Below are 27,700 nucleotides of genomic sequence, written 5' to 3' on the forward strand. Positions count from 1 at the left end.
CAAGCAGTATTAGAGGCTAATACAACTGCCTAACATGTAAAATCAGCCCAGGTTCGAATCCCAGTAAGGGTATGGCCAGCTGATGAGAGCTAAATAACTTGAAATAGATCTATACTAATCTCCCTTTATTTATTTATCAGCACAAGATATATATTTTGTGTGTGTGTGTGTGTGTGTGTGTGTGTGTGTGTGTATCTTGTTCTACCCTCAGGTGCTTTGGGGAATAGCTTGACTCCCTCTTCTTTGTGGCAGCCCCTAAGATATTGGAACATTGCTATCATGTCTCCCCTAGTCCTTCTTTTCATTAAACTAGACATAAACGGTTCCTGCAACCGTTCTTCATATGTTTTAGCCTCCAGTCCCCTAATCATCTTTGTTGCTCTTCTCTGCACTCTTTCTAGAGTCTCCGCATCTTTTCTACACATCGTGGCAATCAAAACTGAATGCCGTGTTCCAAGACTTATATATTCCAAGACATAACTTAGACTTATATGCCGCTTTACAGTGCTTTACAGCCCTCTGTAAAGAGGTTTATAGTCAGCATATCTCTCCCAACAATCTGGGTCCTCATTTTACCCACCTCGGAAGGATGGATGGAAGGCTGAGTCAACCTTGAGCCTGGTGAGATTTGAACTGCCAAACTGCTGGCAGCCAGTGATCAGAAGTAGCCTGCAGTACTGCATTCTAACCACTGGGCCAGCACAGTTCAAGTTGAGGTTAAACCTTGAAGATTTCCCCTTGACCCCCACAACATCGGACAGTGATACTGACCTCACACACACACACACACACGGACTCTAACCTTGGACCCAAGGGGGCTGCTTTTCACCTAGGCTTCCTTGGGGCCTTTGGCACAGAAGACCTGTGAAGATTGATTGATTTACTTATTTATGCAATTTATTGGCCAACCCTCTTGAATCCAATGAGACAATTGACCTGGAGTCTTGGCCTTGGTTCCCAGTCTTGGCCTTTTGACCTGTGTCCTTGACCCTTTCAACACCCCCCCAAGTGAGAAATTTTGTGTGTCATGACCTTCTTACTTTTGATCCTGGTGACCTTGACCTTTCAACCCCAGGTCATGACCTTTTTGATCCAGCATTCTTGGCCTTTGGACCCAGAGTCCTAACCTTTGGCGCCACATTTCCAATCTGTGTTCTCTCTTGGAAGCTGAGAATATTGGCAGGAATCGGTCATATTGGGTCATGGTGTCTAGTGTGTCTTAGGGAACCTGGACAATATTATCTGTCAGTGCTTTTGTTGACCACGTGAGAGGGTATTCTGATAGAGTGTGGTGTGTAGAAACATGGAGTTGTGTCATCATTTGACTTGAAGAAGGCAGGTGAGTCTATGGAAGCACAATTGGCAAGTTTACATTGATTTCTGCCTCACCTTCTTTCTACACTTTATTTGTCCTCATGCAGTCATTTTTGTCACATACCATTGAACTCTGGTGCTGGAGAAGACTCCTGCGAGTCCCTTGGACGGCAAGGTGATCGAACCGGTCTGTCCTAGAGGAGATCCACCCTGACTGCTCTTTAGAAGGCCAGATCCTGAAGAGGAAACTCAAAAGACTTTGGCCACCTAATGAGAAGGAAGAAGGACTCCCTGGAGAAGAGCCTCATGCTGGGAATGATGGAGGGCAAAAGAAGAAGGACTGCAAGGCCATCCAACCGGTCAGTCCTAGAGGAGATCAACCCTGGCTGCTCTTTAGAAGGCCGGATCCTGAAGAGGAAACTCAAAGACTTTGGCCACCTAATGAGAAGGAAGGACTCCCTGGAGAAGAGCCTCATGCTGGGAACGATGGAGGGCAAAAGAAGAAGGACTGCAAGGCCATCCAACCGGTCAGTCCTAGAGGAGATCAACCCTGACTGCTCTTTAGAAGTCCAGATCCTGAAGAGGAAACTCAAAGACTTTGGCCACCTAATGAGAAGGAAGGACTCCCTGGACAAGAGCCTCATGTTGGGAACGATGAAGGGCAAAAGAAGAAGGACTGCAAGGCCATCCAACCGGTCAGTCCTAGAGGAGATCCACCCTGTCTGCTCTTTAGAACGCCAGATCCTGAAGAGGAAACTCAAAGACTTTGGCCATCTAGTGAGAAGGAAGGACTCCCTGGAGAAGAGCCTCATGCTGGGAACGATGGAGGGCAAAAGAAAAAGGGGACGACAGAGAAGGAGGAGGCTGGATGGAGTCACTGAAGCAGCCAGCGTGAGCTTCAATGGACTCCAGAGGATGGTGGGGGACAGGAAGGCCTGGAGGAACGTTGTCCATGGGGTCGCGATGGGTTGGACATGACTTCGCAACTAACAATAGCAGCGGTCATTTTTAAAGCGCAGAACTGTCTCCCTTGTATTCTGACTTCAGCTGAGCCTTGAACAGAGCTGGGGATAAATACACTTGCTTTATCAAGAAGAAGGGTAAAGGCAACAGGATTAGGCCTAAGCTAAATCTGCCTTGCATAACTCCGGAATTTTCCATAACGAAGAATTAGTGTAGCTCTGGGTCAAATTATGGGGCTCTCCTGGCCCCACAAGCACGTGAGCATTTGAGTGTGTCATGACACAATTGATGCAACTTTTACCTTTTTGTGTCAAACATCACACCCCCCACTACTTTCTGAGTGAAGATGTCATGACACGCATCTCAGAGTGTGGATAGATTGTTCGAGACCCCAGGCTTGTTATCTTTTGGGGTTTCCCCTCCCCTCCCCAAAAGAAGCAATGATGCTACTGTCCAATTCTACAGCTGAGGAAACACAATTGGCAAGTTTTCGCCACATCCCCCCACCCCAGCTGAGATTCTCCCTCCACAACTCTGAAAGGAAAAAATAAATAAAATAAAGCAAGAAACACTATTTAAGCTGTTCGTGTATTTTTTTTACAAGCTGGAGGCTGGGATTGTTTTACAATTTTATCTCCTTACCTTTGCAAGCGTTTCTAGAATGAGATTGTGATTGTGTTAGAAGCGATCACTCTGAGGCACCCTGTGGATTGAAAAGGAGATTGAAATTATTCAAAAGTGTTTGTCTGTCTGTCTCTCTCTGTGTTTTTCCTTCCTTCCCTCTCTCTCCCCCTTCCTTCTTTCTTTCTGTTTCTCCTTCCTTCCTTCTTTCTTTGTTTCTCCTTCCTTCTTTCTTTCTTTGTTTCTCCTTCCTTCCTTCTTTCTTTGTTTCTCCTTCCTTCCTTCTTTCTTTGTTTCTCCTTCCTTCCTTCTCTCCCCTTCCTTCCTTCTTTCCTTTCTCTTTCTCCTTCCTTCCTTCTGTCTTTCTCTCCCACATCCTTCTGTCTTTCTCTCCCACATCCTTCTGAGGTGAGGTGGCGCAGTGGTTAAATGCAGCACTGCAGGCTACTTCAGCTGACTGCAGTTCTGCAGTTCGGCTGTTCAAATCTCACCGGCTCAGGGTTGACTCAGCCTTCCATCCTTCCGAGGTGGGTAAAATGAGGACCCGGATTGTTGTTGGGGGCAATATGCTGACTCTGTAAACCGCTTAGAGAGGGCTGAAAGCCCTATGAAGCGATATATAAGTCTAACTGCTATTGCTATTGCTATTGCTATTGCTATTGCTATTCCTTCCTTCCTTCCTTCCTTCCTTCCCTCCGTCCTTTCCCTTCCTCCCTTCCTTCTTTCCTTTCTCAATCTTTCTCCTTTCTTCCTTCTCTCTCTCTCCCTCTTTCTTCCTTCCCTCCCTCCTTCCCTCCCTTCCTTCCTTTCCCCTTCCTTCCCTCCCTCCCTCCCTCCCTCCCTCCCTCCTTCCTTCCTTCCTTCCGAATTACAGTCTGAGATACAACTCAGCCTTGGGCAGAGATAGGGAAATCTGTTGAAACTACATCTCCCAGGACCAAAGTGATGGATGCTGGGAGTTGTAGTTCAGCAATGTATTGGCCATCAATGCTTAGCCTCTGAATGCTTGCAAGCCAATATTTCCCAACTGGGATGACTTCTGCTCATGTGGATTTCAGCTCCCAGAATTCCCCACTCAAGTGTGGCCATTGCTGAGAATTCTGGCAGTCCAGCCAGCTGGCACATTCACAGGTTGGGGAAGTCTTAATATAGAGTACAGGTAGTCCTCAACTTACAACCAGAGTTGAGTCCAAAATTTCTGTTGCTAAGCGAGATATTTGGTAAGCGAGTTGCCAAGTTTTGCAGATATGGGCCTGGCAGCTCTCCAGAGAAGGTCTGTGACTGTAAATCCTCCCTTGAAAGACTTTGCTGGATGTGAATGAGCAGAATTCACAGTCCATTAATAAAAAGGGGTTTTGTCGGGAGAACCAGGAGTTTGCTTCACGCTCTCGGGAAGCCTCGGTCAGAACACCCTGTGCCACAAACATTCTCTTCTATGGATGCAAGTGAGTCTTTAGCACCCCTTAATAATGTCCCCAAACCTATAGACTTTCCTCCCTTGCACTAGTAAGCATTAAGCTATCAATCTAGCTGGGAAGTTTATGATTCAGCGAGGCATCTTGTCCACCTTTTATGACAGGAAGCATACCATCCCTGCGGTATCCACCAGGGAGAATATTCCAGGTTCTGCTAATTTTTTTTCAACAGAGATAGATAGATAGATAGATAGATAGATAGATAGATAGATAGGAGATAGATAGATAGATAGATAGATAGATAGATAGATAGGAGATAGATAGATAGATAGATAGATAGATAGATAGATAGATAGATAGATAGGAGATAGATAGATAGATAGATAGATAGATAGATAGATAGATAGATAGATAGGAGATAGATAGATAGATAGATAGATAGATAGATAGATAGATTGATAGATAAGATAGATAAGATAGATAGATAGATAGATAGATAGATAGATAGATAGGAGATAGATAGATAGATAGATAGATAGATAGATAGATAGATAGATAGATAGATAGATAGAAGATAGATAGATAGATAGATAGATAGGAGATAGATAGATAGATAGATAGATAGATAGATAGATAGATAGATAGATAGATAGATAGATAGATAGGAGATAGATAGATAGATAGATAGATAATAGATAGGGAGGTAGGTATGTAGATAGATGATAGATAGATAGATAGATAGATAGATAGATAGATAGATAGAGATAGATAGAAGAGATAGGAGAGATAGAGAGAGAGAGAGAGATTAGATAGATAGATAGATAGATAGATAGATATAGATAGAAGAGATAGATAGATAGATAGAAGAGATAGGAGAGAGAGAGAGATTAGATAGATAGATAGATAGATAGATAGATAGATAGATAGATAGATAGATATAGATAGAAGAGATAGATAGATAGACAGACAGACAGACAGACAGATGGAAAGATAGATAGATAAATAGATAGATAAGAGATAGATAGATAGATAGGAGATAGATAGATAGATAGATAGATAGATAGATAGATAGATAGATAGATAGATAGATAGGAGATAGATAGATAGATAGATAGATAGATAGATAGATAGATAGATAGATAAGAGATAGAGAGAAAGAAAGAGAGAGAGAGAGAGAGAGAGAGATAGGAGATAGAGATAGATAGATAGATAGATAGATAGATAGATAGATAGATAAGAGATAGATAGATAGATAGATAGATAGATAGATAGATAGATAGATAGATAGATAGATAGATGATAGATATAGATAGATAGATAAGAGATAGAGATAGAGATAGATAGATATAGATAGATATAGATAGATATAGATAGATAGATAGACAGATAGATAAGAGATAGATAGATAGAGAGAGAGAGAGAGAGAAATGTTCTCACACAAGAGAGAAGTAAGGAAAAGGTGTGTTGTTTATGTCTCCTTCCCAAGGTTGAAGACCACCAGTCACAGCTCACCAGGGATGGGTCAAGCTTGAGCTATTTAATCCTGACCCACTTCTGCCCATCGCCCTGAAGCCCCTCAATCTGTTGAGAAAGACAACCCCCCCCCGGGGGGGGGGAAGGGGGTCATGTTTAATATACGTCTTGGGCTGCGTTTGCGCAAGACCCATAATCTGGTTATTGGATTAACCTATTTACTGGATTGCACACCCCCGCAAGCCTCCACAGCCAAATCCAGCTGTCTGGATTTCCATGCAGATTAAAGGGATCCTTCCCCCCACCCCTTAGAAAAATAAAATAAAAGACGGCACCAGAAATCTTAGAATTGGGGGCAGAGACGCACGGATGGTTGCGCAGCAATCCATGGGGAATTGGCACTCGGATCCAGGAGGCACTCCCCACACTACCCTGCCCCCCCCCCAAAAAAATCACGTTCTCACAAAAAGAGAGGCTGACTGCAAAACCACAGGGAAGTGAAAGTGTTCCGGCGCCTGAGAATAACGCCAGCTTGCATTCCCCACATGCATTGGCCGTGATGGGTTGCATTCACACGTTAGGCTTCCCTGCATCTGAAGGCAGGACAAGAAAAGGAACAGATGGAAACTAATCAAGGAGAGAAGCAACCTAGAACTAAGGTGATTGATTTCCTGGCAATTAATCGTGTGGCCTTGGTATGGCCGCACTTGGAATCCTGCGTTCAGTTTTGGTCGCCACGATGTAGAAAAGATGTGGAGACTCTAGAAAGAGTGCAGAGAAGAGCAACAAAGAGGATTAGGGGACTGGAGGCTAAAACATACGAAGAAAGGTTGCAGGAACTGGGTATGTCCAGTTTAAAGAAAAGGAGGACTAGGGGAGACAGGATAGCAGTCTTCCAATATCTCAGGGGTTGCCACAAAGAAGAGGGAGTCAAGCTATTCTCCAAAGCACCTGAGGGCAGGACAAGAATCAATGGGTGGAAACTAATTAAGGAGCGAAGCAACTTAGAATTAAGGAGGAATTTCCTGACAGTGAGAACAATTAATCAGTGGAACAACTTGCCTCCAGAAGTTGTGAATGCCCCAACACTGGAAGCCTTTAAGAAGGGATTGGAAAACTTTGTCTGAAATGGTATTTCAGGGTTATCTGCTTGAGAAGGGAATTGGACTAGATCAGGGGTCACCAATCTTTTGGACCTCAGGAACCACTAAATTCATAATTTTAAATCCCGCGGACCACTCATATGATCTGCTTAATGACCAGCTGGGTGGGTGTGGCTAGGTGGCCATGTGACTGGGTGGGCATGGCCAACTCGTTGTCATGTCAAGGGGCACTTCGCCAGCCTCTACTCGCCCCTCCACTCCCAACCACTCCTCGCCTGCTCGCCGGGGCTCCTTAGGGCCCCAACAGGAAGCAGTTGCTGGAGCTAAACAGCCCCCGTGAGAAAGAATTGGCAAAACAGCTCCGTTCAAATTGGATCTGACCGAGAAGGAGGCTCAGCAGAAGAACCTCACTGAGGACTACCAGCATAGGCTATCCAAGCAGAGGGAAGACCTGCGGGAGTGCAAGGCCAGGTGCCGCCGCCTGGAAGCTCAGCGGGCTGAGATGGTCAGCCACTTCCAGGCTATGATGCAGTCCCACTGGAACGAGGCCCTCTGGCTCTTCGCCACCAGCGGCTCTTCCCTCCAGCCTTTACCCAAAGCCCCCCAGCAGGAGGCTGAAGCAGACCCCAAGTTGGAATTTCTGCCCCCCTCCGACCCACACAAAAAGACCCCAAAGGGGGAGACTCTCTGCAGCAACACAAGCGTTCATTGCACATATCCGTCCCAGGGGCCGTAGTTTGAGGATCCCTGATTTAGTGCAATATAAAAAATGCAAATAATTTTTCTGCAGACCACCCAAATTTTCTCGCGCGGACCACCAGTTGTTGACAGCTGGACTAGAAGACCTCCCAGGGTCCCTTCCAACTCTCTTATTCTGGGACTTGCAAAAACCTCGGGAACTTGATTGGGGGGGGGGTGTCAATCTGAGTTAATATCCCAGAGGCTGAACGTGGAAAATGGCATTGATCACAGGGGGGGGGGGGAGTTTCCCCTGTGATTGAAGCCTTTGAGATGGGGGGGGGTGTCCCTCCAACGCGGGGAGAGTCCTGCGAGGGGAGCCTTTTTTTTCCCCTCGGCCAGCAGGGGGCGCTGCGGACCGCGGAGCCGTCGAGGAGGCGGGGCGGGGGAGGAAACAGGCGGGGTGGGCGGGGCGTGGGCGGGGCCTCCGGGACAGCCCTCCCCAGCCGGGAGGGGAGGGAGCAGAGCCGAGGGGCGAGCGGGACAGTTTGGCGACGGGCTCGGAGGTTGCAGCAACGCGGCCCGGGTGGGCGCCGCTGGTTCCGCTCTATGAGCCCGGCCGGGGCTGCGGCTCCGAGGGCCGGTCGTCGAGTGCCACCGCCGCCGCCAGCAGCATCGCCCAGGGGCCGGCTGTGACCCGCGGGGGGCTGCGGAACCCGCCCGCCGGCCGAAGAGAGACGGTGAGCGCGGGCGGAGGATGGGGGGGCTCTGGTTCCCCGGGATCGCAACTCAGGAGCCCAGCCCGGCTCAGGGAGCTCTTAAGTTTCTCTCCTCCCCGAGGGGCCGGGTGGGTTTCCAGCTCTGCCGATGCCCGTCGGTTCGGCCGCGGAGGATGGGGATGGTGGAGGCGAAGGGAGCGGGCTTTCAAGTGTGTGTGTGTGGGGGGGGGGGTGATGGGTCTTGGAGCCCGGAGCGCTCACTGGCAAGGGAGACTGGCTTTAAAGTAGGGGATGATGGGTCTTGGAGCCTGGCATTGTCGCCAGGAAAGAGGAGGGAAGCTGACTTTAAAGTAGGGGATGATGGGTCTTGGAGCCAGGTTTTGTCGCCAGGAAGGAGGCAAGCTGGCTTTTAAAGTGGGGGGTGATGGGTCTGGAGCCTGGCATTGTCGCCAGGAAGGAGGACTGAAGCTGGCTTTAAAGTGGGGGATGATGGGTCTTGGAGCCAGGTTTTGTCGCCAGGAAGGAGGGAAGCTGGCTTTTAAAGTGGGGGATGATGGGTCTTGGAGCCTGGCATTGTCGCCAGGAAGAAGGACTGAAGCTGGCTTTAAAGTGGGGGATGATGGGTCTTGGAGCCAGGTTTTGTCGCCAGGAAGGAGGGAAGCTGGCTTTTAAAGTGGGGGATGATGGGTCTTGGAGCCTGGCATTGTCGCCAGGAAGGAGGAGGGAAGCTGGCTTTCAAGTAGGGGATGATGGGTCTTGGAGCCAGGTTTTGTCGCCAGGAAGGAGGCAAGCTGGCTTTTAAAGTGGGGGATGATGGGTCTTGGAGCCTGGCATTGTCGCCAGGAAGGAGGAGGGAAGCTGGCTTTAAAGTAGGGGATGATGGGTCTTGGAGCCAGGTTTTGTCGCCAGGAAGAAGGGAAGCTGGCTTTTTAAAGTGAGGGTCTGATCGGAGGGTCGTGTCCAGGCTCGGGGACTGCAGAAAGTCGTGCAGACGCAGCCCAGGCGCTGGGAAAGCGACGGAGGAGGAAGCTGCGCCAGCCCCCCCTTCCCCCCCCCCACTTTCCAACCTGGCTGTCGGCTGGGCTTAAAGGAAAATCGGTCCCTGCCTCGCTTGGCCCGAAAGAGGAGCGCGGAGCTCCAGGGCGCGCGCTTTGCAGTGCGGGGAGCGGGGCCGCTTTCGCCTCGTTCCGCGGGTTTCTTGGGACTGGCTCTCGGGGGGGATTGGGGGGGCGCTAAAAAGAGAAGAGCCTGGCCGTAGCTGGAGGGCATCTGGAGCGAGAGGGATCGAGCTATAAAGACCCGAGAGAGCCCTTTAAAAATAACTCTTAAACGACGGATGGCCGCAAGTGTTCCCGAGGAAGGGCGAGGGGAGAGGACCGGAGCTGCTGAGCGCTTTTTCCGTCTCCTGCGCCCCTCCAAAGAGTTTAGGACTACACCTCCCATCCGCCCCGGTCAGACGGAGAAGGGAGCCCCCCCCAGTCCGCCTGGAGTTCTGACGGCCGGGCTGGATAAGGGATTGCGAATCAAAGGCGGGTTTTTTTGCGCTTTGCGTTGCGACAATGAAGGCGGCGAGGTTTCCAGTTCGGGATGAGGGGGGGGGGGGTGTATGTGCAGAGCAGAAGCGACGGCTGGTAGGGCGAGAGGGGGGGGGAGAGAAAGATTTCCAAATATCCGTAGGATATTTGGGGGAGGGGGCGGTGGTCGTAATCAGACGGGGCAGGTTGGATTGGATGACCTCTGAGATTCCTTCCAACTCTTTCCTTCTATGACTCTGTAATGGTCTCCTGTTTGAGCAGGGGGTTGGACAGGATGACCTCCGAGGTCCCTTACAGCTGTCTGTAAGGGACCTCGGAGGTCCTTACCCCTTATAGAATCCTTCTATGATTCTATAAGGGGTCTCCTGCTTGAGCAGGGGGGTTGGACAGGATGACCTCCGAGGTCCCTTACAGCTGTCTATCCTTCTATGATTATGTAAGGGTCTTCTGCTTGAGCAGGGGGTTGGGCTGGATGACCTCTGAGGTCCCTTCCAGCTCTGCCCTTCTATGATTCTGTAAAGGTCTCCTGCTTGAGCAGGGGGGTTGGGCTGGATGACCTCCGAAGTCCCTTCCAGCTGTCTGTCCTTCTATGACTATATAAGGGTCTCCTGCTTGAGCAGGCGGTTGGGCTAGATGACCTCCGAGGTGCCTTCCAAGTGTCCTGCTATGATTCTGTAAAGGTCTCCTGCTTGAGTAGGGGGTTGGGCTGGATAACCTCTGAGGTCCCTTCCAGCTCTGCCCTTCTATGATTCTGTAAAGGTCTCCTGCTTGAGCAGGGGGGTTGGGCTGGATGACCTCCGAGGTGCCTTCCAGCTGTCTGTCCTTCTATGATTATGTAAGGGTCTCCTGCTTGAGCAGGGGGATTGGGCTGGATGACCTCCGAGGTCCCTTCCAGCTGTCTGTCCTTCTATGATTATGTAAGGGTCTCCTGCTTGAGCAGGGGGATTGGGCTGGATGACCTCCGAGGTCCCTTCCAGCTGTCTGTCCTTCTATGATTATGTAAGGGTCTCCTGCTTGAGCAGGGGGATTGGGCTGGATGACCTCCGAGGTCCCTTCCAGCTGTCTGTCCTTCTATGATTATGTAAGGGTCTCCTGCTTGAGCAAGCTAGATGACCTCCGAGGTGCCTTTCAAGTGTCCTGCTATGATTCTGTAAAGGCCTCCTGCTTGAGCAGGGGGGTTGGGCTGGATGACCTCCGAGGTGCCTTCCAGCTCTGCCCTTCTATGATTCTATAAGGGGTCTCCTGCTTGAGCAGGGGGTTGATTGGATGTCCCTTCCAATGTCCCAATTTTTTTCTACTTGCCTTTTTTTAAAGTGCCTTTGAACTGCTAGGTTGGCAGAAGAGGCTAGTTAGGACTGTGAAACGGGAGGCGGAGATGTGAAAGGGTTAAGAAGGAAGATCCAATGTTTGCAACAGCACCCTGAAAGGTTTTGCAGTCTTTTGTTTTTGCCTTGTGCTTCAATCACTGGGAACTCGCCTTGGATAAATCTTGAGCTATCCCGTAATACGTTCCGCATCCAATGGACGAGCTTTTGAATGCCACAGAGTTCTTTTGCGGAGTTGGACATTTGAGGGGTCTGTGTGTCGTTTTATTTCCTTCCACACCACCAAGATATCGTTGCTGAAAGGGGTAAATCAAGGGTGACCAACCTTGGCCAACTTTAAGACTTGCGGACTTCAACTCCCAGAATTCCCCAGCCGACCGAGTTGAGGTCCACAAGTCTTAAAGTTGCCACGGTTGGACACCATTGGTTGAAAGGTACAAGAGCTAGCTGGGGAATTCTGGGAGTTGAAGTCCACCAGTCTTAAAATTTGCCAAGGGTGGATACCTGTTCTGACCGAGGCTTCCCAAGAGCATGGAGAAAACTCCTGGTCCTGACAAAAAAAACTTTTATTCATTGGCTGTGAATTCTGCTCATTCGCATCCAGCAAAGTCTTTCAAGGGAGGATTTACAGTCACAAGACCTTATCTGGCTTGGAGAGCTGCCAGGCTGATATCTGCAAAACTTGGCAAGGAGTCTCGGAACTAATTGTCTCCTGCAAACTCCACTCCCCTTTTGCTCCTCTTTTATTTCCTATGGGAGGGGCCCTTTAACGTCCAACTGTGGACTTACTCCCAAGTCGACCCCTGTTCTTTAGCTGTTCCCTTCATCTGGCAACTCTGCGCATGCGCACACTGGGAAGAGGCTCCAGCTGTTCTTCTGCCTCACTGATGTCTGACTCTGGAGGCAGCCGATAACTGGCATACGGCCCTGGCCCCCTCTCTGCCTCCGACACAGAGCCCTCATCGGAGCCTTCCCCAGACTCCAGGACTGGCCCCTCTTCCTCCCCAACCTCCTTTACTCTCTGAATCTGCTGCCACATTATCTCTGGTCTAAAAGTACAAGAGCTAACTGTGGAATTCTGAGAGTTGAAGTCCACAAAAGTTGCCAACGCTGGACACCCCCTGATCAGTGGTGGGTTTCAAAATAATTTCGAACCTACTCTGTGGGTGTGGCCTCCTTTGTGGGAGTGGCTTGCTGGCCATGTGACCTGATGGGAGTGGCTTGCCAGCCATGTGTTTTCTCTCTCTCTCTGTCTCTCTCTCTCTCTCTCTCTCTTTCCTTCCTTTTGTATCTCTGTCCCTTTTTCCTTTTTTTTCCTTTCATCTCTCTCTCACTTTATCTTTCTTTTTTCTTTTTTTTCCTTTCTTTCTTTCTTCCTTTCTTTCTCTTTCTCTCTCTGTGTGAGTCTGTGTGTGTGTGTGTGTCAGTGGTGGGTTTCAAAAATTTTTTGGGACCTCTTCTGTAGGTGTGGCCTGTTTTCCGGGTCCACTGGTGGAACCTCTTCGAACCGGTTCTACCGAACTGGTGCGAACTGGTAGGAACCCCCCTCTGCCCCTGATGTAAACAAACAGGGTTGTGTAGAAATGCTGGAGGTGGAAAAGGATTCCCCAGGCTCCTTTTCGAGTCAGACACTTCCTTGGGCCATTTTGGGGGAAAAAATCAGAGAGTGGATGGAAGCTCAGCCTATGGTAGAAAACAACATTTCCCCCTCTAGATAGCTCAGGCAGAAGTCAAACCGGGGTGGGGGTGGGGGTGGGGGGAGGAGGAGGAAATACATGCATCCCATCTTCAGCTTTTCCGAGAGAATTTGCTTGGTAACAGAGTGATGGTTAAATCCACAGACTGGAGATGGGGGAGAAGAGGGGATTTAATCAGATTTAGGACAGTCCTAGAAAATGGGGGTAGATATCAAGATTGTTGTTGTTGTCGAGTGGAGAAAACAGAAGGTTGCGTCTTGATGGAAAGCAGTGGGGGGCTGGTGGGGGAGGGAGGTTAGAGATCAGGCTTGGGATTTTTATTTATTTGGGATATGGCACAGATCCCATGGATTACGGTAATAAAATTATATAGAAGGAGCCCAGAATACACGGACAATGGAAATATGTAGTGGTAAGGTTTGAGGAATGCAAATCTATATGCATATATGTTATGGGGGACGTGGTAGCTCAGGGGCTAAGACGCTGAGCTTGTCGACCAGAAAGGTCGGTGGTTCGAATCCCTAGCGCCGCATAACGGAGCGAGCTCCCGTGACTTGTCCCAGCTTCTGCCAACCTAGCAGTTCGAAAGCACGTAAAAAATGCAAGTAGAAAAATAGGAGCCACCTTTGGTGGGAAGGGAACAGTGTTCTGTGTGCCTTCGGCGTTGAATCATGCCGGCCACATGACCACGGAGACGTCTTCGGACAGCGCTGGCTGTTCGGCTTAGAAATGGAGATGAGCACTGCCCCCTAGAGTCAGGAACGACTAGCCCATATGTGCAAGGGGAACCTTTTACCTTTTACATTACAGACCCCATGGAGTACGGTAATAAAATTATATAGAAGGAACCCATAATACTACGGGACATGTACGGATGGAAATACGTAGCGGTAAGGTGTGAGGAGTGCAAATATATGTAAGTGCATATATAAGTTACAGATTACATTTTGAAGTAACGTGGGCTTGTAAGAACAGAACGCATGTTCTGTATATTCATTAGGCCGTTTATCCAAGGAAGCGTGGCTTTCGTTAGTTGGAGAAAGTCTGTTTATCCTGCCTCAGATAAAGGGAGGGAGAAATTGAAATGCAGATAAAGGAATGATCCCAAAGAGGCTACTAAATGGGGGTCTGTCCAAGGGAGGGTGGGAGGTGTTGTTGACACAGCTTGGAGGAGATGATTATGGATTTGTTCTCAACGCTCCTCAGACCTGATCCATCTGAGAACGAAACCACATTTGGTGTAGAGGCGTAAACACGCCAAAGCGAAACACACCAAAAAAAAGGCATTGTTGATCGAGAAAGGCAGATTTTACCCGCTTATGCGTGAAGTTGTAGGTGGGAGGAACCTCTGGGTTGGAACCGTTCGGGGAGAAGACATGAAGTCAACTCCACGCCTTTGGGGTCAGGTGGCGGAGTGAGTTATGTGCTGGCTGTGTTGCACTTGTGGGGCGGGGTGGGGGAGGAGAGGAGAGAGAAAACAAGGTTTTTTTGGCAGGCAGAGCAGCCACAGCTGGAGATGGCGGAGTTCACTGGGGTTGCTGCTTCTCGGTATCAGGCTCCTAAAAACAACATTAAAAGGGGAGATCGGGCGAAGAAGCCGCTTTGTTTAACCTCCATGGGCAGGGATGGCTAAATTTTTCGCCACCCAAGTGCCCAAAGCGGGCATGTGCCCGAAACCCCCCAAAATGTTCATGTGCAGCCCACTGTGCATGAGCCCCACCCCGTGCATGCCCCCCACTCCCCAATGCACGCACACACCCACACACCACACCCTATGCATGCAAGGCAGAGACCTGAAGACCAGCTCACTGCTGGGAGGTGTGTGTACATTTGCGACGGAGCTGAACTGGGGCGAAGACTTGTGTGCCATCAGAAAGGGTGCTGCGTGGCATCTCTGGCGGCGCGTGACATAGATTCACCATCATGGTCTAGGGTATGCTGAAGTCCACAAGTTTGGGCCAAAGCCGCTGGCTATCTTGGCCAGCGGTTGGCTCAAGAGAAATCCAGTAATGCTGGATGCTCTTGGCCTCTTCCTATGAATGCTAATTTCATGTTTCTTTAAAATAATATTAATAACTAGGAGGATGAAGGATACGGATTCAGGGTGTTGGTACAATTGTGAAGGTGCCAAAGCAATTTTTTTGCAGCTCAGGTGGCTACGAGAATAATCCCCAGGTGCCCATTGTAGGACAGCTATTCGGTTACCCCAGGCCTGCTGATGGGGGTCCTGTTTATAGCATCCTGGGATCCTGAGGACAGAAAGGCACTGCAGACCAGAATTATGGGTCTTGCTTTGTGGTCTTGAAAATCCTGGATTCAGCTCTGGTTTCTCCACGCGAAAGAATCAGGGACCAGTGAACCCCACTTGTGGTCTTGTGGGGGTTTGATACAAGTTCACGTCCTGTGATGGGGATCCAGACTGGAGAACATCTAGTCCTTCAGCTGTTGAACTTCTGTTTATCCCCTGTCCCCTGGACAATAACGGCTGCAGCACAAAGTTTCCCCACCTAGTGTAAGCCCCCAAGTTTCCTCTGGTCAAGTGCGATCTGGTGGGATCCAGGAGACGCGCCTTCTCTCTTGTAGCACCTGGGATAGGCTGCTTCTTTGGATTCAAAGGGCCTTGGCCTTTCAGAAGGTCACAAAGCCATGGCTCAGCTTCCTAAGTGGCAGAGCAATAGATGAGTTTACCTTGGTGTTATGATTATTTTAATTCTGCTTTGGGTTCGTTGATGGGAGGTTTTATTATCCACCTTGTTTTTGTGGATCGTTGTTCGTTGCCCAGAGTTGACATGTGAGATAGGTGGCCATATACATTTTCTAAGTGATTAAGTGGTACCTTCCCTCTCAGATAGAGACCAACCCTGAAATCCATGGGTTTCCAACGTTGTCAAACAACCATAAGTAGGATGCCTTCTGTGTGTGATGGAGACCAACTTTAGAAGGCATGGTTTCCTCAACCAGTGTCCACCTTCCATAAGTGAGGTGCCTTTTTTATTTTGTGATGGAGACCAACTTTAGAAGCCATGGTTTCCTCAACCAGTGTCCACCATCCATAAGTGAGGTGTCTTTTTTATTTTGTGATGGAGACCAACCCTAGAAGCCATGGTTTTCCAGCAAATGTCCACCATCCATAAGTGAGGTGCCTTCTCTCTCTGTGATGGAGACCAACGCTAGAAGCCATGGTTTCCTCAACCAGTGTCCACCATCCATAAGTGAGGTGTCTTTTTTATTTTGTGATGGAGACCAACCCTAGAAGCCATGGTTTCCTCAACCAGTGTCCACCTTCCATAAGTGAGGTGCCTTTTTTATTTTGTGATGGAGACCAACTCTAGAAGCCATGGTTTTCCAGCAAATGTCCACCATCCATAAGTGAGGTGCCTTCTCTCTCTGTGATGGAGACCAACGCTAGAAGCCATGGTTTCCTCAACCAGTGTCCACCATCCATAAGTGAAGTGCCTTTTTTCTCTGTGATGGAGACCAACGCTAGAAGCCATGATTTCCTCAACCAGTGTCCACCATCCATAAGTGCAGTAGCTTCCTTCTCAGATGGAGACCAACCTTAAGCAAGCAATTGTCAGCGCTTCGAACTCTGGGTCTCTCTCGACTCCTTAAAATCTGGTTTCATTCCAGATTTCCAGGCAGGAAATTCAACTGCTACTCTTTGGCAACCCAATGAAATGCAGGTGGCCTCCTGGTTCTTGCACAATCTCTGGAATGTTCCAGGTTGATTCGCAGAGGGGTGTGTTTGTGTGTGTGTGTGTGTGCTGAGATCGTTTTGTGATTCAAGTGCGCCAAAGGGAGCTCTTGAACATGTGACCAGCAGGGCCTGCTATATTTGGGGAAGGGGGATTTAATGGCCGAACTCCTCATCCCGCTTGGATTCCAGATGGGCTTAGGTCTTCTAAAAATACCCCCGGTGGCATTTTTTTCCCCCATCCCTACCGCTGTTCCTCTGCATTGGGCCGCCCAGCAGCAGAAGTGCAGGGCTGACAGTCCTGCAGCATTACGATGCAGAAGGAGAGGAAACAAGTCAAGGCGTTTGTTTGTTATTATTATTATTCTTTGCACGCCAAGCACAATGTCCTCATCCGTTACAAAGTTCAGGAGTCGCATCTCTCTTCGGCAGGCCGATCATCAGCTCTTGTTGTGCCTCCGCGATCTCCCCCCACCGCGAAGGGGATTTTTTTTTCCAATGTAGCTGGGAAGAAACTGGGCAGAATTCCCACTCGTTGCGATATTCTCCGGGGGAAGGAAAGGGGGGGGGGAGAGAAATGTCAGAACTGCAGCAAAGGTTTTGGTTCTGAAGTCAGAGTAGCATTCTTCCCCCCCTTTTTTTTAAAACAAATCTTTTGCAGCAGTACTGCAGTGTTCATCCGAAGCCTTGAGTAGCTGAAGCGTAGATGATGGTGGCCGTTGTTTTTATGGTCCAGAAAGTCAACCCAAAGTCTTGGTCGCCCCAGCAACAAGTCCCAAGTTGACTTGGCAACCTGAAGGGTTGACTCATGACAATTAGGTGTTGTTGTTAGTTTGAGATATTTCACTGCTCAGAAACAAACAAACAAACAAGTAAATTACCGTATTTTTTTGGTGTATAAGACACACTCTCCCCCCCCCTACATTCGGTGTGTCTTATACTCCGAATGTAGCTTTTTCAAAGCTTTTTTTTTTCAGCCCAAATGAGTCGCTAATGGGCTTCCCCTGCTTTTCTCGTTGCTTCTGACGATCAGCTGTGCTTTAGAAGCTGTTTTTTTATCCCCAACCAGGGACCCGTCTCAGGCAGGGAGAGGAGTGACTGGGAGGGGAGGGCGAGCGGCAGGGCCAGCCAGTGATGGGACAAGGAGCTGCAGCAGAGGGCCCAAAGAGCCGCATGTGGCTCCGGAGCCGCAGGCTGCCGATCCTGGTCCTAGAAGTAGAAAGTAGCAGGCAAATGATCGTCTTTACTTTCTTTTCCTTTTGTTTCCAGGTAGAAAAAATGTCCACCTTCCTTACGGTTGGCCTTCTCCTGCTCTTTGTGGTGGACTATGGTTCCTCTGAGAACTCCAGCACTCCACGAGGATGTGGACTGGATCTCCTCCCTCAATATGCTGCCCTGTGTGATCTGGATGCCATCTGGGGAATTGTGATTGAGGCTGTGGCCGGCGCGGGAGTCCTGACCACGCTGCTCCTCAAGTTGATCCTGCTGGTGAGGCTGCCCTTCATCAAAGGCAAGGAGAAGAGGAGCCCGTTGGGCCTCCATTTCCTCTTCTTCTTTGGGACCTTGGCCCTGTTTGGCTTGGCCTTCGCCTACATCATCGAAGAAGACGAGACCATCTGCTCCATCCGCAGGTTCTCCTGGGGAGTCCTCTTCGCCGTCTGCTTCTCCTGCTTGCTCGCTCAAGCCTGGCGGCTCCGGAGGCTGGTCCGCCACGGCAAAAGCCCATCGGGATGGCAGCTGGCCGGGATCGCCATCTGCGTTGCGCTGGTCCAGGTCATCATTGCCTCCGAGTGGCTGATACTGACGATTGTGAGGGAGGGGAAGCCGGCCTGCCGCTACGAGCCCATGGATTTTGCCATGGCTTCCATTTACGTGATGTTCTTGATGGTGGTCACCTTGTCTTTCTCCTTCTTCACGTTGTGTGGGAAATTTAAGAAGTGGAAGAAGAATGGGGCGTGCCTAGTCGTCACCAGCTTCTTCTCCATTCTCATCTGGGTGGCTTGGCTGACTATGTACCTGTACGGTAACAAGGAACTGGGGAGAAGAGATCAGTGGAAGGATCCCACCCTCGCAGTGGCTCTGGTAGCCAACGGCTGGGTCTTCCTGATCTTCTACGCCATCCCAGAGGTACACTGTGCCATCCTGCCGTCTCAGCAAGAGAACACGCCCAACTACTTTGACACCACGCAGCCACGGATGCGCGAAACGGCTTTTGAGGATGACCTCCAGCTTCCCCGGAGCTACATGGAGAATAAAGCTTTTTCGATGGATGAACATAATGCAGGTGAGCCTCTGTTTGTTTGGGATGGGGGGCGGAAGATGCTTGTTGTAAGTCGTAATAATGTGGAAAGATCGACCGAATAAAAATCTGAGAATGGAGTACTTTAAAGTAGCAATGACTGTTGTGCAGCAGTTGGCAAAAGAGCCAACACAGTTCTAGGCTGCATCAACAGAAGCATAGAATCAAGATCACCTGAAGGGTTAATACCACTTTATAATGCCTTGGTAAGGCCACACTTGGAATACGGCATCCAGTTTTGGTTGCCACAATGTAGAAAAGATGTGGAGACTCTGGAAAGAGTGCAGAGAAGAGCAGCAAAGAGGATTAGGGGACTGGAGGCTAAAACATATGAAGAACGGTTGCTGGAATTGGGTGTGTCTACTTTGATGAAAAGAAGGACTAGGGGAGACATGATAGCAGTCTTCCAGTATCTCAGGGGCTGCTCCAAAGAAGAGGGAGTCAAACTATTCTCCAAAGCACCTGAGGGTAGAACAAGAAGCAATGGGTGGAAACTAATCAAGGAGAGAAGCAACTTAGAACTGAGGAGAAATTTCCTGACAGTCAGAACAATTAATCAGTGGAAGAACTTGACTCCAGAAGTTGTGAATGCTCCAACACTGGAAGTCTTTAAGAAGATGTTGGATATCTATCTGTCTGAAGTGGTGTAGGGTTTCCTGCCTAGGCAGGGGATTGGACTAGAAGGCCTCCAAGGTCCCTTCCAACTCTGCTATTGTATTATTGTATTACTTCTGGTTCCAGTTTTGGTCACCACAATTAAAAAAAGATGTGGAGACTCTAGAAAGAGTGCAGAGAAGAGCAATGAAGATGATGAGGGGACTGGAGGCTAAAACATATGAAGAACGGTTGCAGGAACTGGGTATGTCTAGTTTAATAGAAAGAAGGACTAGGGGAGACATGATAGCAGTCTTCCAATATCTCAGGGGCTGCCACAAAGAAGAGGGAGTCAAACTATTCTCCAAGGCACCTGAGGGTAGAACAAGAAGCAATGGGTGGAAACTAATCAAGGAGAGAAGCAACTTAGAACTGAGGAGAAATTTCCTGACAGTTAGAACAATTAATCAGTGGAAGAACTTGACTCCAGAAATTGTGAATGCTCCAACACTGAGAGTTTTTAGGAAGAGATCGGATAACCATTTGTCTGAAGTGAGGTAGGGTTTCCTGCCTAAGCAGGGGGTTGGACTAGAAGACCTGCAAGGTCCCTTCCAACTCTGTTATTCTACCCTATTCTAAATATCTCCTGATCCGCATAGCTACGAGATTGAAGCTGCCCTTTTGGTCCCAGGCCTCTTTGCGATGAATTGCAATTTCATCTAGATGCCATGCGTCATTCCTATTTGGCGCAGGAGATTCTGCTGGAATCCTTAATAGCAAATGTTGAGGAGAACAAGGCCTTTCCCTATGCTGCTGAACTACAGTTCCCAAAATCCCTCAGTCCTGGCCCCGTTAGTGGAATTATAGGAATTAGAGTTCAGCAACATCTGGACGGGAAGGGATCCAGTGGATTTTCTTTCAGACTAATCTGAACAGCCATTTGACTGCTTCGGAAGAGAGATCTCCCATTTCTCCCCCTTTTCTTCCTTTCCTTTATGATGGAAGGTGGCAGAAATTGACAAGCTGTGAGACTAAAAGATTTATTGCTGAACAACCCTGCATTTGTGTTTCCTTTTCTGCCAGCTGAACCAATATCTTTGCACTCTGAAGTGTGCAACGTAGCACATTGGCTCGATCTTAGTTCAATAAAGCAATACAACAATGATTTTTACAGCATCCTGACATTTTTCCTAGGAGAAACAAGGTAGAACAAATCTATCATTTGGTGTTTCTTTGGCATTAAAAAAAAAAATCATGCACCCTCATGAAAAAAATTACCGGCCTGTATTTTGATAAGATTCCTTTTCTTTTCAAATCTCACTTGCCGCATTGAGTGCATGTGTCCAGCCAAAGCAAGCAATCTGGAATAGCTATAATTCATAAATGAATCTAGGAATAAGCTCAGTTCGACATTGTGGACTTGACTCTAAAGACAGCGCAAAGGCCAATGCTCCAGTGGGATGTCCCAATTGAATGAGGTTCCACCACAAAACCGCGCTCGACTAAACCGCGCTCGACTAAACCGCGTCGCTGACATCATCAACAGGGCGATAACAGCACGGAGACAGAAGCACGCTGTAAACCCTAAACCTAAAAACCCCTAAACCTAAACCTAACCCCCCTAAACCTAATCCTAAACCTAAACCTAAACCTAACCCTTAACCTAACCCTAAACCTAATCCTAACCCTTAACCTAACCCTAAACCTAACCCTAAACCTAACCCTTAACCTAACCCTAATCCTAATCCTAACCCTTAACCTAACCCTAAACCTAAACCTAACCCTAACCCTAATCCTTAACCTAACCCTAAACCTAACCCTTAACCTAAACCTAACCCTAATCCTTAACCTAACCCTAAACCTAACCCTAATCCTTAACCTAACCCTAAACCTAACCCTAATCCTTAACCTAACCCTAATCCTAACCCTTAACCTAACCCTAACCCTAACCCTAACCCTAATCCTTAACCTAAACCTAACCCTAACCCTAACCCTTAACCTAACCCTAAAGCTAACCCTAAAGCTAACCCTAAACCTAACCCTTACCTTAAGTTGAATCGGCTTGCTTTCAAAGCGCTATTTAAAGCGCCCTTCTTTCTCCGCGCTGGCTGTTGTCGCCCTGTTGATGACGTCAGCGACGCGGTTTAATCGGGCGCGGTTTAGTCGGGCGCGGTTTTGACGGGTCACGATTGAATGATGCTTAACTCATAGGAAGGGTTGAGTTGCTTAGGAGAAAGATCGTGTTATAAAAATTTCAAAGGGCTTCCAGCTGATCTCAGTCCCTATCCTTTATAATTTTCTTCTACTCTCATGTATGCTTCACCAACTGTCACTTTCCATCAACACCTGTGTACATTCCTTCCAGTTCCTCATTTCCAGCAGTTTTATTCTTCCTGTTTTTTAAGCGTATCCATACAAGTGCATGGTTGCAAAAAGACGTTTCACAGTTAGCAACGGCGCAACAGGATTAGAAATATTTCTGGCAAATTTTGAAATCATTCCTAGCTGAAAACTTTGGTTCATATCTCTTTCTTCTGGTACCTGCTATCATTCATAGGGCTTATTGAATCCAACAGATCAATAGGCTATATTTCTTTTCTTTTTTTAAAAAAAATAGAATTTATTTTTATTTTCAAAACAAACACAACACATAAAATCTTCCCTCTTTACATACTGTAGAAAGTGTATCAGTTGGTTACAAAAAGGCTTTCGTGCATCTCTTCCACAGTCATGAAGCATAATTCATATTAACTCAAGAATTTGAACTCAAATATTTATACATGTTACCCTTAAACCTCCATTTTTATTTGACTATAATTATTTAAACGTCCATCATAAAATATACCAAGATTTAATACATAACCACATACTGGCATTTCATTTAATATTTCTACAATCCTCCAATAACACTGAATCCTTGTGTCCTATTCTAGCTAAACATCCATAATATTTAATAACAAACTTTTCTAATCCTCCTTTCCAAATCGCTGTTGGCAATTTTCATCTAGTTTCCTTATATTATACTCATAGCAGTACATATATATAGGTTGTCATCATTATCCCTCTTTTATTTGACTATATCCTGTATCATAACATTTTCCCCCTAATAATAAAAACTTAACTGTATCTAACTTAATACTTTTTTATTTAATTTAATTTTATTTATTTAATAGGCTATATTTCTTGATTCTCACAATAGGCAGAGTCTGGAGATGGAGTCACGAGAGGAATTAGTCTAGAGTCATCACGTTCCTGCAACCTCTTGTGAATTCTGTTAACTCTTATTTAGCATCAATTTAGAGCTATATTCAGCAATAAATCAGTAGACAAGTCATTTTTTTCAACATTGTTATAATTTCAAACACTAGATAAATGATTCTAAATCAAGGACTACAAGTAATCTCCACTAATCTGCCTAATCAACTTTTATAGTTTCCTAGATGAGTGGATATCAATTAGGAAGTGCATTTCCCATGTGAACCAGGAACAGGAGAAATAATTTTCTAAGATTTATCTCAAAAATTCATCCTATGCCATCCGTAATTCTCTGTATCATTGTCAAGGGGGCCATCTTTTGGACTTCTTTCAGATTCAGGCGTCTAATGTTGCGTACATTTTCAGATGTCTCCCATTGTGGGTTGAACTGAAATATTAAATATTTAATGATGACCTGAAACAAATTCTCTTACACCCCAAAGAAGATCTTGATAGTATTTGCGAAGCCCCACATTCCTAAAGTTTAAAAACTAAACCTATTTTTTAAAAAATTAAATAGATTGTTTATATTTATTGTGGAGGGAATATTTCCGTCACATTTGGCAGACACAGTATATTGCCTATATCTATCTATCTATCTATCTATCTATCTATCTATCTATCTATCTATCTATCTATCTATCTATCTATCTATCTATCTATCTACCTACCTACCTACCTACCTACCTACCTACCTACCTACCTACCTACCTACCTACCTATCTATCTATCTGTCGCATTTTTGCTGATAAATAAATGGAGACTTGTATAGATCTATTTCAAGCTATTTAGCTCTCATCAGCTAGCCATATCCTTGCTGGGACAAGGGAAGCAGTGTACTCCCTCCCATATTTGGCCATACCAGGTGCTTTGACAAAACATTTAATCATTCCCCTGGCTCAGTTGATAAGGGAGGAGAACTTGTGGCTTAGAGGTTAATACAACTACCTAATATGTGTAAAAACAGCCCAAGTTCAAATCCCAGCAAGGGTATGGCTGGCTGATGAGAGCTAAATAGCTTGAAATAGATCTATACTAGTCTCCCTTCATTTATTTATCAGCAAAAATGCAACACACACACACACACACACACACATACATACATACATATATATCCCCATTTTGGTTTAAATTTCTCTGCTGTCTAAGAAATATTTCAGCTTGTAGCATATGTGTATGGCTTCACTTTGAGGTGAGGTGGTGCCAGGTATGAAAGATGGGCCACCTGTGAAGATTCAATTAATCTGATTTATAGTGACTCATGCCTATGTACCGGAATATTCTTAACAACCCAGGCACCTGCTTGGAATTAGATAAGAATCAACAGGATTAAAGGAGAATTGGACTTAATTCACTTGTGGCCACATAAGGATTCTAGGCTAATCCCCCGTTTAACTCCACCCCCAGGCTCTGCCATTTCTTCTCCTACAGGTGGAAAACTACAGATAGGTTTTAACTCCAGGCAAGACCTAGGACAGTTCCAGTAAGTTGGAGCTGTCCCAGGTCCTGCCTGGAGTTAAAAATCTTACCTGTAGATCTCCACCTCACCTTAAAGCCGTCAATGAAGAACTTCCGTCTGCTTCTATTTTTGTTTCCCCCACCAAAGTCACTTCTCCCTCTTTCTGTCTTCTTTCCCCCCTCCTCTTCCTCGGTTTCGCGCAGCGTTACGGACGGCGGGATTTCGCAACGGCAGCTTGGGAAGCCGTGCAAGCGCTCCCTTCCGAAGCAACGTCTACCAGCCCACCGAGATGGCGGTTGTCTTGAACGGTGGGACTGTAAGTATCAAAACGGGATGCGTAGAAGAAGCTACCCCTTAGGGGAAAAGGCTCAACCGCCGCTTTCAACTCAGAACGTCCTTCGGTTGGGATGCTTGCTGATTATTGGGGAGCAGGGGAGAATGATGGGGGGGAGGCGGGGGGGGGTGATGCGGGAAGCTTCAACGCCCAAGGGATGCATGCAGGGCCGAATTCCAAATTCCGTGTTGTTGAGCCAGTCAAGTTTTGCTTTGCTCAAATTGTTCTCTGGGCGCTGACACCAACTACGCCCTCTCTTCTCTTTTGAGGGGAAAGAAGGAAGAATGATTTGATTCTGTCCATTTCCTCCCAGGCGAGTCGGTGAAAGAAATATTGGCATGGTCATTAAATGTTCTTCTGGTCTGAGAAACCAGAGATGACGTCTCTAGGAAAGCTCACCCACTTCTTTGTCCATTAGCATCGACCATTGCTCCTTTTCCCAACCAATCACCGCCTCGTAATTTATTTTTTTATCTTTTTGCCGAACTACCATCCATTGGTGGTGTCCTCCCTTTAAATTTGGGCCCTTCTCAAAGACATCCTACCCACAGCAACCCAAGTCCCTGGTGCTGGTTGCTTCGAAAGATTCCTTCAACGGAGGAATCCATATTATCCCCTTGCCTAGGGTCAACGTTGACCAAGAAGCTGCCCAATCGCTTGATCCTTTTCGCACTCCTCTCCACTTCTATTGGCCCACCAATGATGCTCCCTCCCACCTCCCAGCTGCTTAATTGTCACACCCCATGGCTCTGCTGCTACTGCTGCCCCCCTGTGGCCTGCTTCAAAATGCCACTCATTTGGCTTCTGCTCCATTAGAACTTAGGTTCGCTTTCCTTTAAGTCAGCTATGGACTCCATCGGGCAATTTTCTGTCCCCCTCCCATTTTGTTGGGGAGGGGGTGGTGAGGATGGGGGAAGAGGTGGATGTCGAAAAACATACAGTTGGTCTCCTCCAGAAAGGATATTTGAAGAGCCTTAGTGGCGTAGTGGTTAGAGTGCAGTACTGCAGGCTACTTTCTGCTGGCTACCGGCTGCTTGCAATTTGGCAGTTCGAATCCCATCAGGCTCAAGGTCGACTCAGCCTTCCATCCTTCCGAGGCGGGTAAAATGAGGACTCAGATTGTTGGGGGCAATATAGGCTGATTCTGTAAACCGCTTAGAAAGGGCTGGAAAGTACTGGAAAGCAGCATATAAATCTAAGGGCTATTGCTATATTCAGTTCAGCCAGGAGCAGAGGGATTTGACATGTGACTCCACTCGGAGTGTTTTGAAGGGTAATAAATCCCGAACGATTCTCATCTCCTGGCTGATTTTATCGGCAGCAGCTGGCTTTCTGGAAGCTCACAAGCCCCTTTGCAACTTTTTAGCCAAACCCCAATGGGGTGTTTTGGGGGGGTTTTGGGGGCAGGTGGGAAGGTGAAAATAGAATAATGTGGGCTATTAGGTGTTGCTCACTCACAGAAAGGGTCTCATTAGGGTCTCGGGAGTTGAACGCCTCGGATCAATTCAAGGCAGTTAGAACCAAGTTAGTGAAAATAGAAATCCAAGGAATCTGTTCCATGACTAATGGAGGAGGAGGGAGAAGAAAGAGCAGAGGTAGTCCTCGACTTACAACCTTACATTTAGTGATTATTTGAGGTTACAACAGCACTGGAAAAAAAGTGATTTATGAGCCACAGTGGTGCAGTGGTTAGAGTGCAGTACTGCAGGCTACTTCTGCTGATGACTGGCTGCCAGCAGTTTGGCAGATCGAATCTCACCAGGCACAGTGGTTAGAATGCAGTATTGTAGGCTAACTCGGCCGACTGCCAATAGTTCGATCCTGACCGGATCCAGGTTGACTCAGCCTTCCATCCTTCCGAGGTGGTTAAAATGAGGACCCAGATTGTTGGGGGCAAGAGGCTGACTCTGTCAACTGCTTAGAGAGGGCTGTAAAAAGCGCTGTATATAAGTCTAAGTGCTATTGCTATCATGACTGTTTTTCTCGTGACCATCGCAGTATCTCAGTGATCAAAATTTGGAGGCTCAGCAACTGACTCAAATTTACGATGGTTGCAGCGTCCCGGGGGGGGGGGGTGTTCCACGCGATTTCCCCTTTTGAGACCTTCTGACAAGCCAAGTCAATAGAGAATCCAGATTCACTTAACAACCACCTTACTAACTCAACAACCGCAGCGATTCGCTCAACGTCTGCGGCAAAGAAAGGTCGTCAAACGGGGCAAAGCTCACTCCCCCCCACAGTCTCGCTTTAGCCCAACGGGAATGTTGGGCTCAATGGCGGGTCGTAAGTCGAGGACTGCCTGCGCAAGGCGAAGGGCAAAGCAGAGCCATGTCATGTTGCCGAGTGTTATAAATGCAGGAATTTCTCGACGCTCCAAAATGCTTAATCGTGGATGTATTATCCTTATTTCCAGATTCCAACCGCTCCACCGAGTTACACTGGAAGACACCTTTGGTGAAAAGCTTAGAGGTCATAGAGGAAGAGAGAGACAGACAGACAGACAGAATCCATTAACAAAATATTGATTGCCCACCCCCTCTACCTCCCCCCCAAAAGTGTGTGTGTTTTTGTCAGAGGGAGGAAATCCATCGGGGAGGCTTGTGCAAAGTCCTAGAAACTGATAGCTCGGAGTTCTTGTCTCCTTTTTTTTTTTTAATAAAATGAATAAATGGAACAAAAAAAGAAAAGAAAAAACATGAGCACTGTCAAATCGATAAGCTAACTACCAGGAACCTCCGTGGTGCAATAAGAAGCTGACCGATTTTAAACAGTAAACCTAGGCACATGTCTTCTTCTTTTTAAAATAGAAAAAGGAGAGGGGGGGGGAGAAAAGGGCTCAAGTAGCCAAAATCACAAGGAACTTTGAGAAAGCGTGAAGGCTTTGGAAGGGGCTAAACTAAAGGTTTTTAATTCAGGTAATCGTGCTTCGTGTGTGATTTGTCCACACAAGGGGGACTTTTGACTTTTTTTGCTACTCTTTAAACAGCATTCATGTGTGTGTGGGAGGGTTGAGAGAAATTTAGATCAGGGATGGTCTCCAAATTCAACAACTTTTAAGACTGGTGGACGTCCACTCCCAGAATGCTGGATGAGGCGTTCTGGGAATTGGAGTCCACCCATCTTAAAGTTGCAAAACTTTGGAGAGCCCTTTTAAGATGGGTGGACTTGATGCTGGATGAGGCATTCTGGGAATTGGAGTCCACCCATCTTAAAGCTGCAAAA

At 47.4% G+C, this 27,700-nt stretch overlaps 2 protein-coding genes across 2 annotated transcripts in view; one reads left to right on the forward strand and one right to left on the reverse strand.

The window, feature by feature from the left end:
* Window positions 1-2,867: 2,867 nt before the first annotated feature.
* IQCK (IQ motif containing K) overlaps window positions 2,868-27,700 on the reverse strand; it is a 47,928-nt gene continuing 23,095 nt past the window's right edge. Inside the window, exon 5 of the mRNA XM_087729248.1 lies at window positions 2,868-2,980. Within this exon, the coding sequence (XP_087585374.1) occupies window positions 2,966-2,980 (15 nt within the window). The 3' untranslated portion in view covers window positions 2,868-2,965. The remainder of the gene's footprint in view (window positions 2,981-27,700) is intronic.
* Window positions 8,172-27,010, forward strand: GPRC5B (G protein-coupled receptor class C group 5 member B). Its single transcript, XM_087729437.1, has 4 exons — window positions 8,172-8,307; window positions 17,807-18,821; window positions 24,348-24,460; window positions 26,892-27,010. Exons 2-4 carry the CDS (start codon window positions 17,816-17,818, stop codon window positions 26,934-26,936), a joined length of 1,164 nt encoding a protein of 387 aa, XP_087585563.1. The 5' UTR covers window positions 8,172-8,307; window positions 17,807-17,815; the 3' UTR covers window positions 26,937-27,010.

This window comes from Thamnophis sirtalis, unplaced genomic scaffold (assembly GCF_051295495.1).
Source record: "Thamnophis sirtalis isolate CommonGarterSnake01/CBP01778 unplaced genomic scaffold, rThaSir2_p1.2 scaffold_14, whole genome shotgun sequence".
Taxonomy (NCBI): Eukaryota; Metazoa; Chordata; class Lepidosauria; order Squamata; family Natricidae; genus Thamnophis; species Thamnophis sirtalis.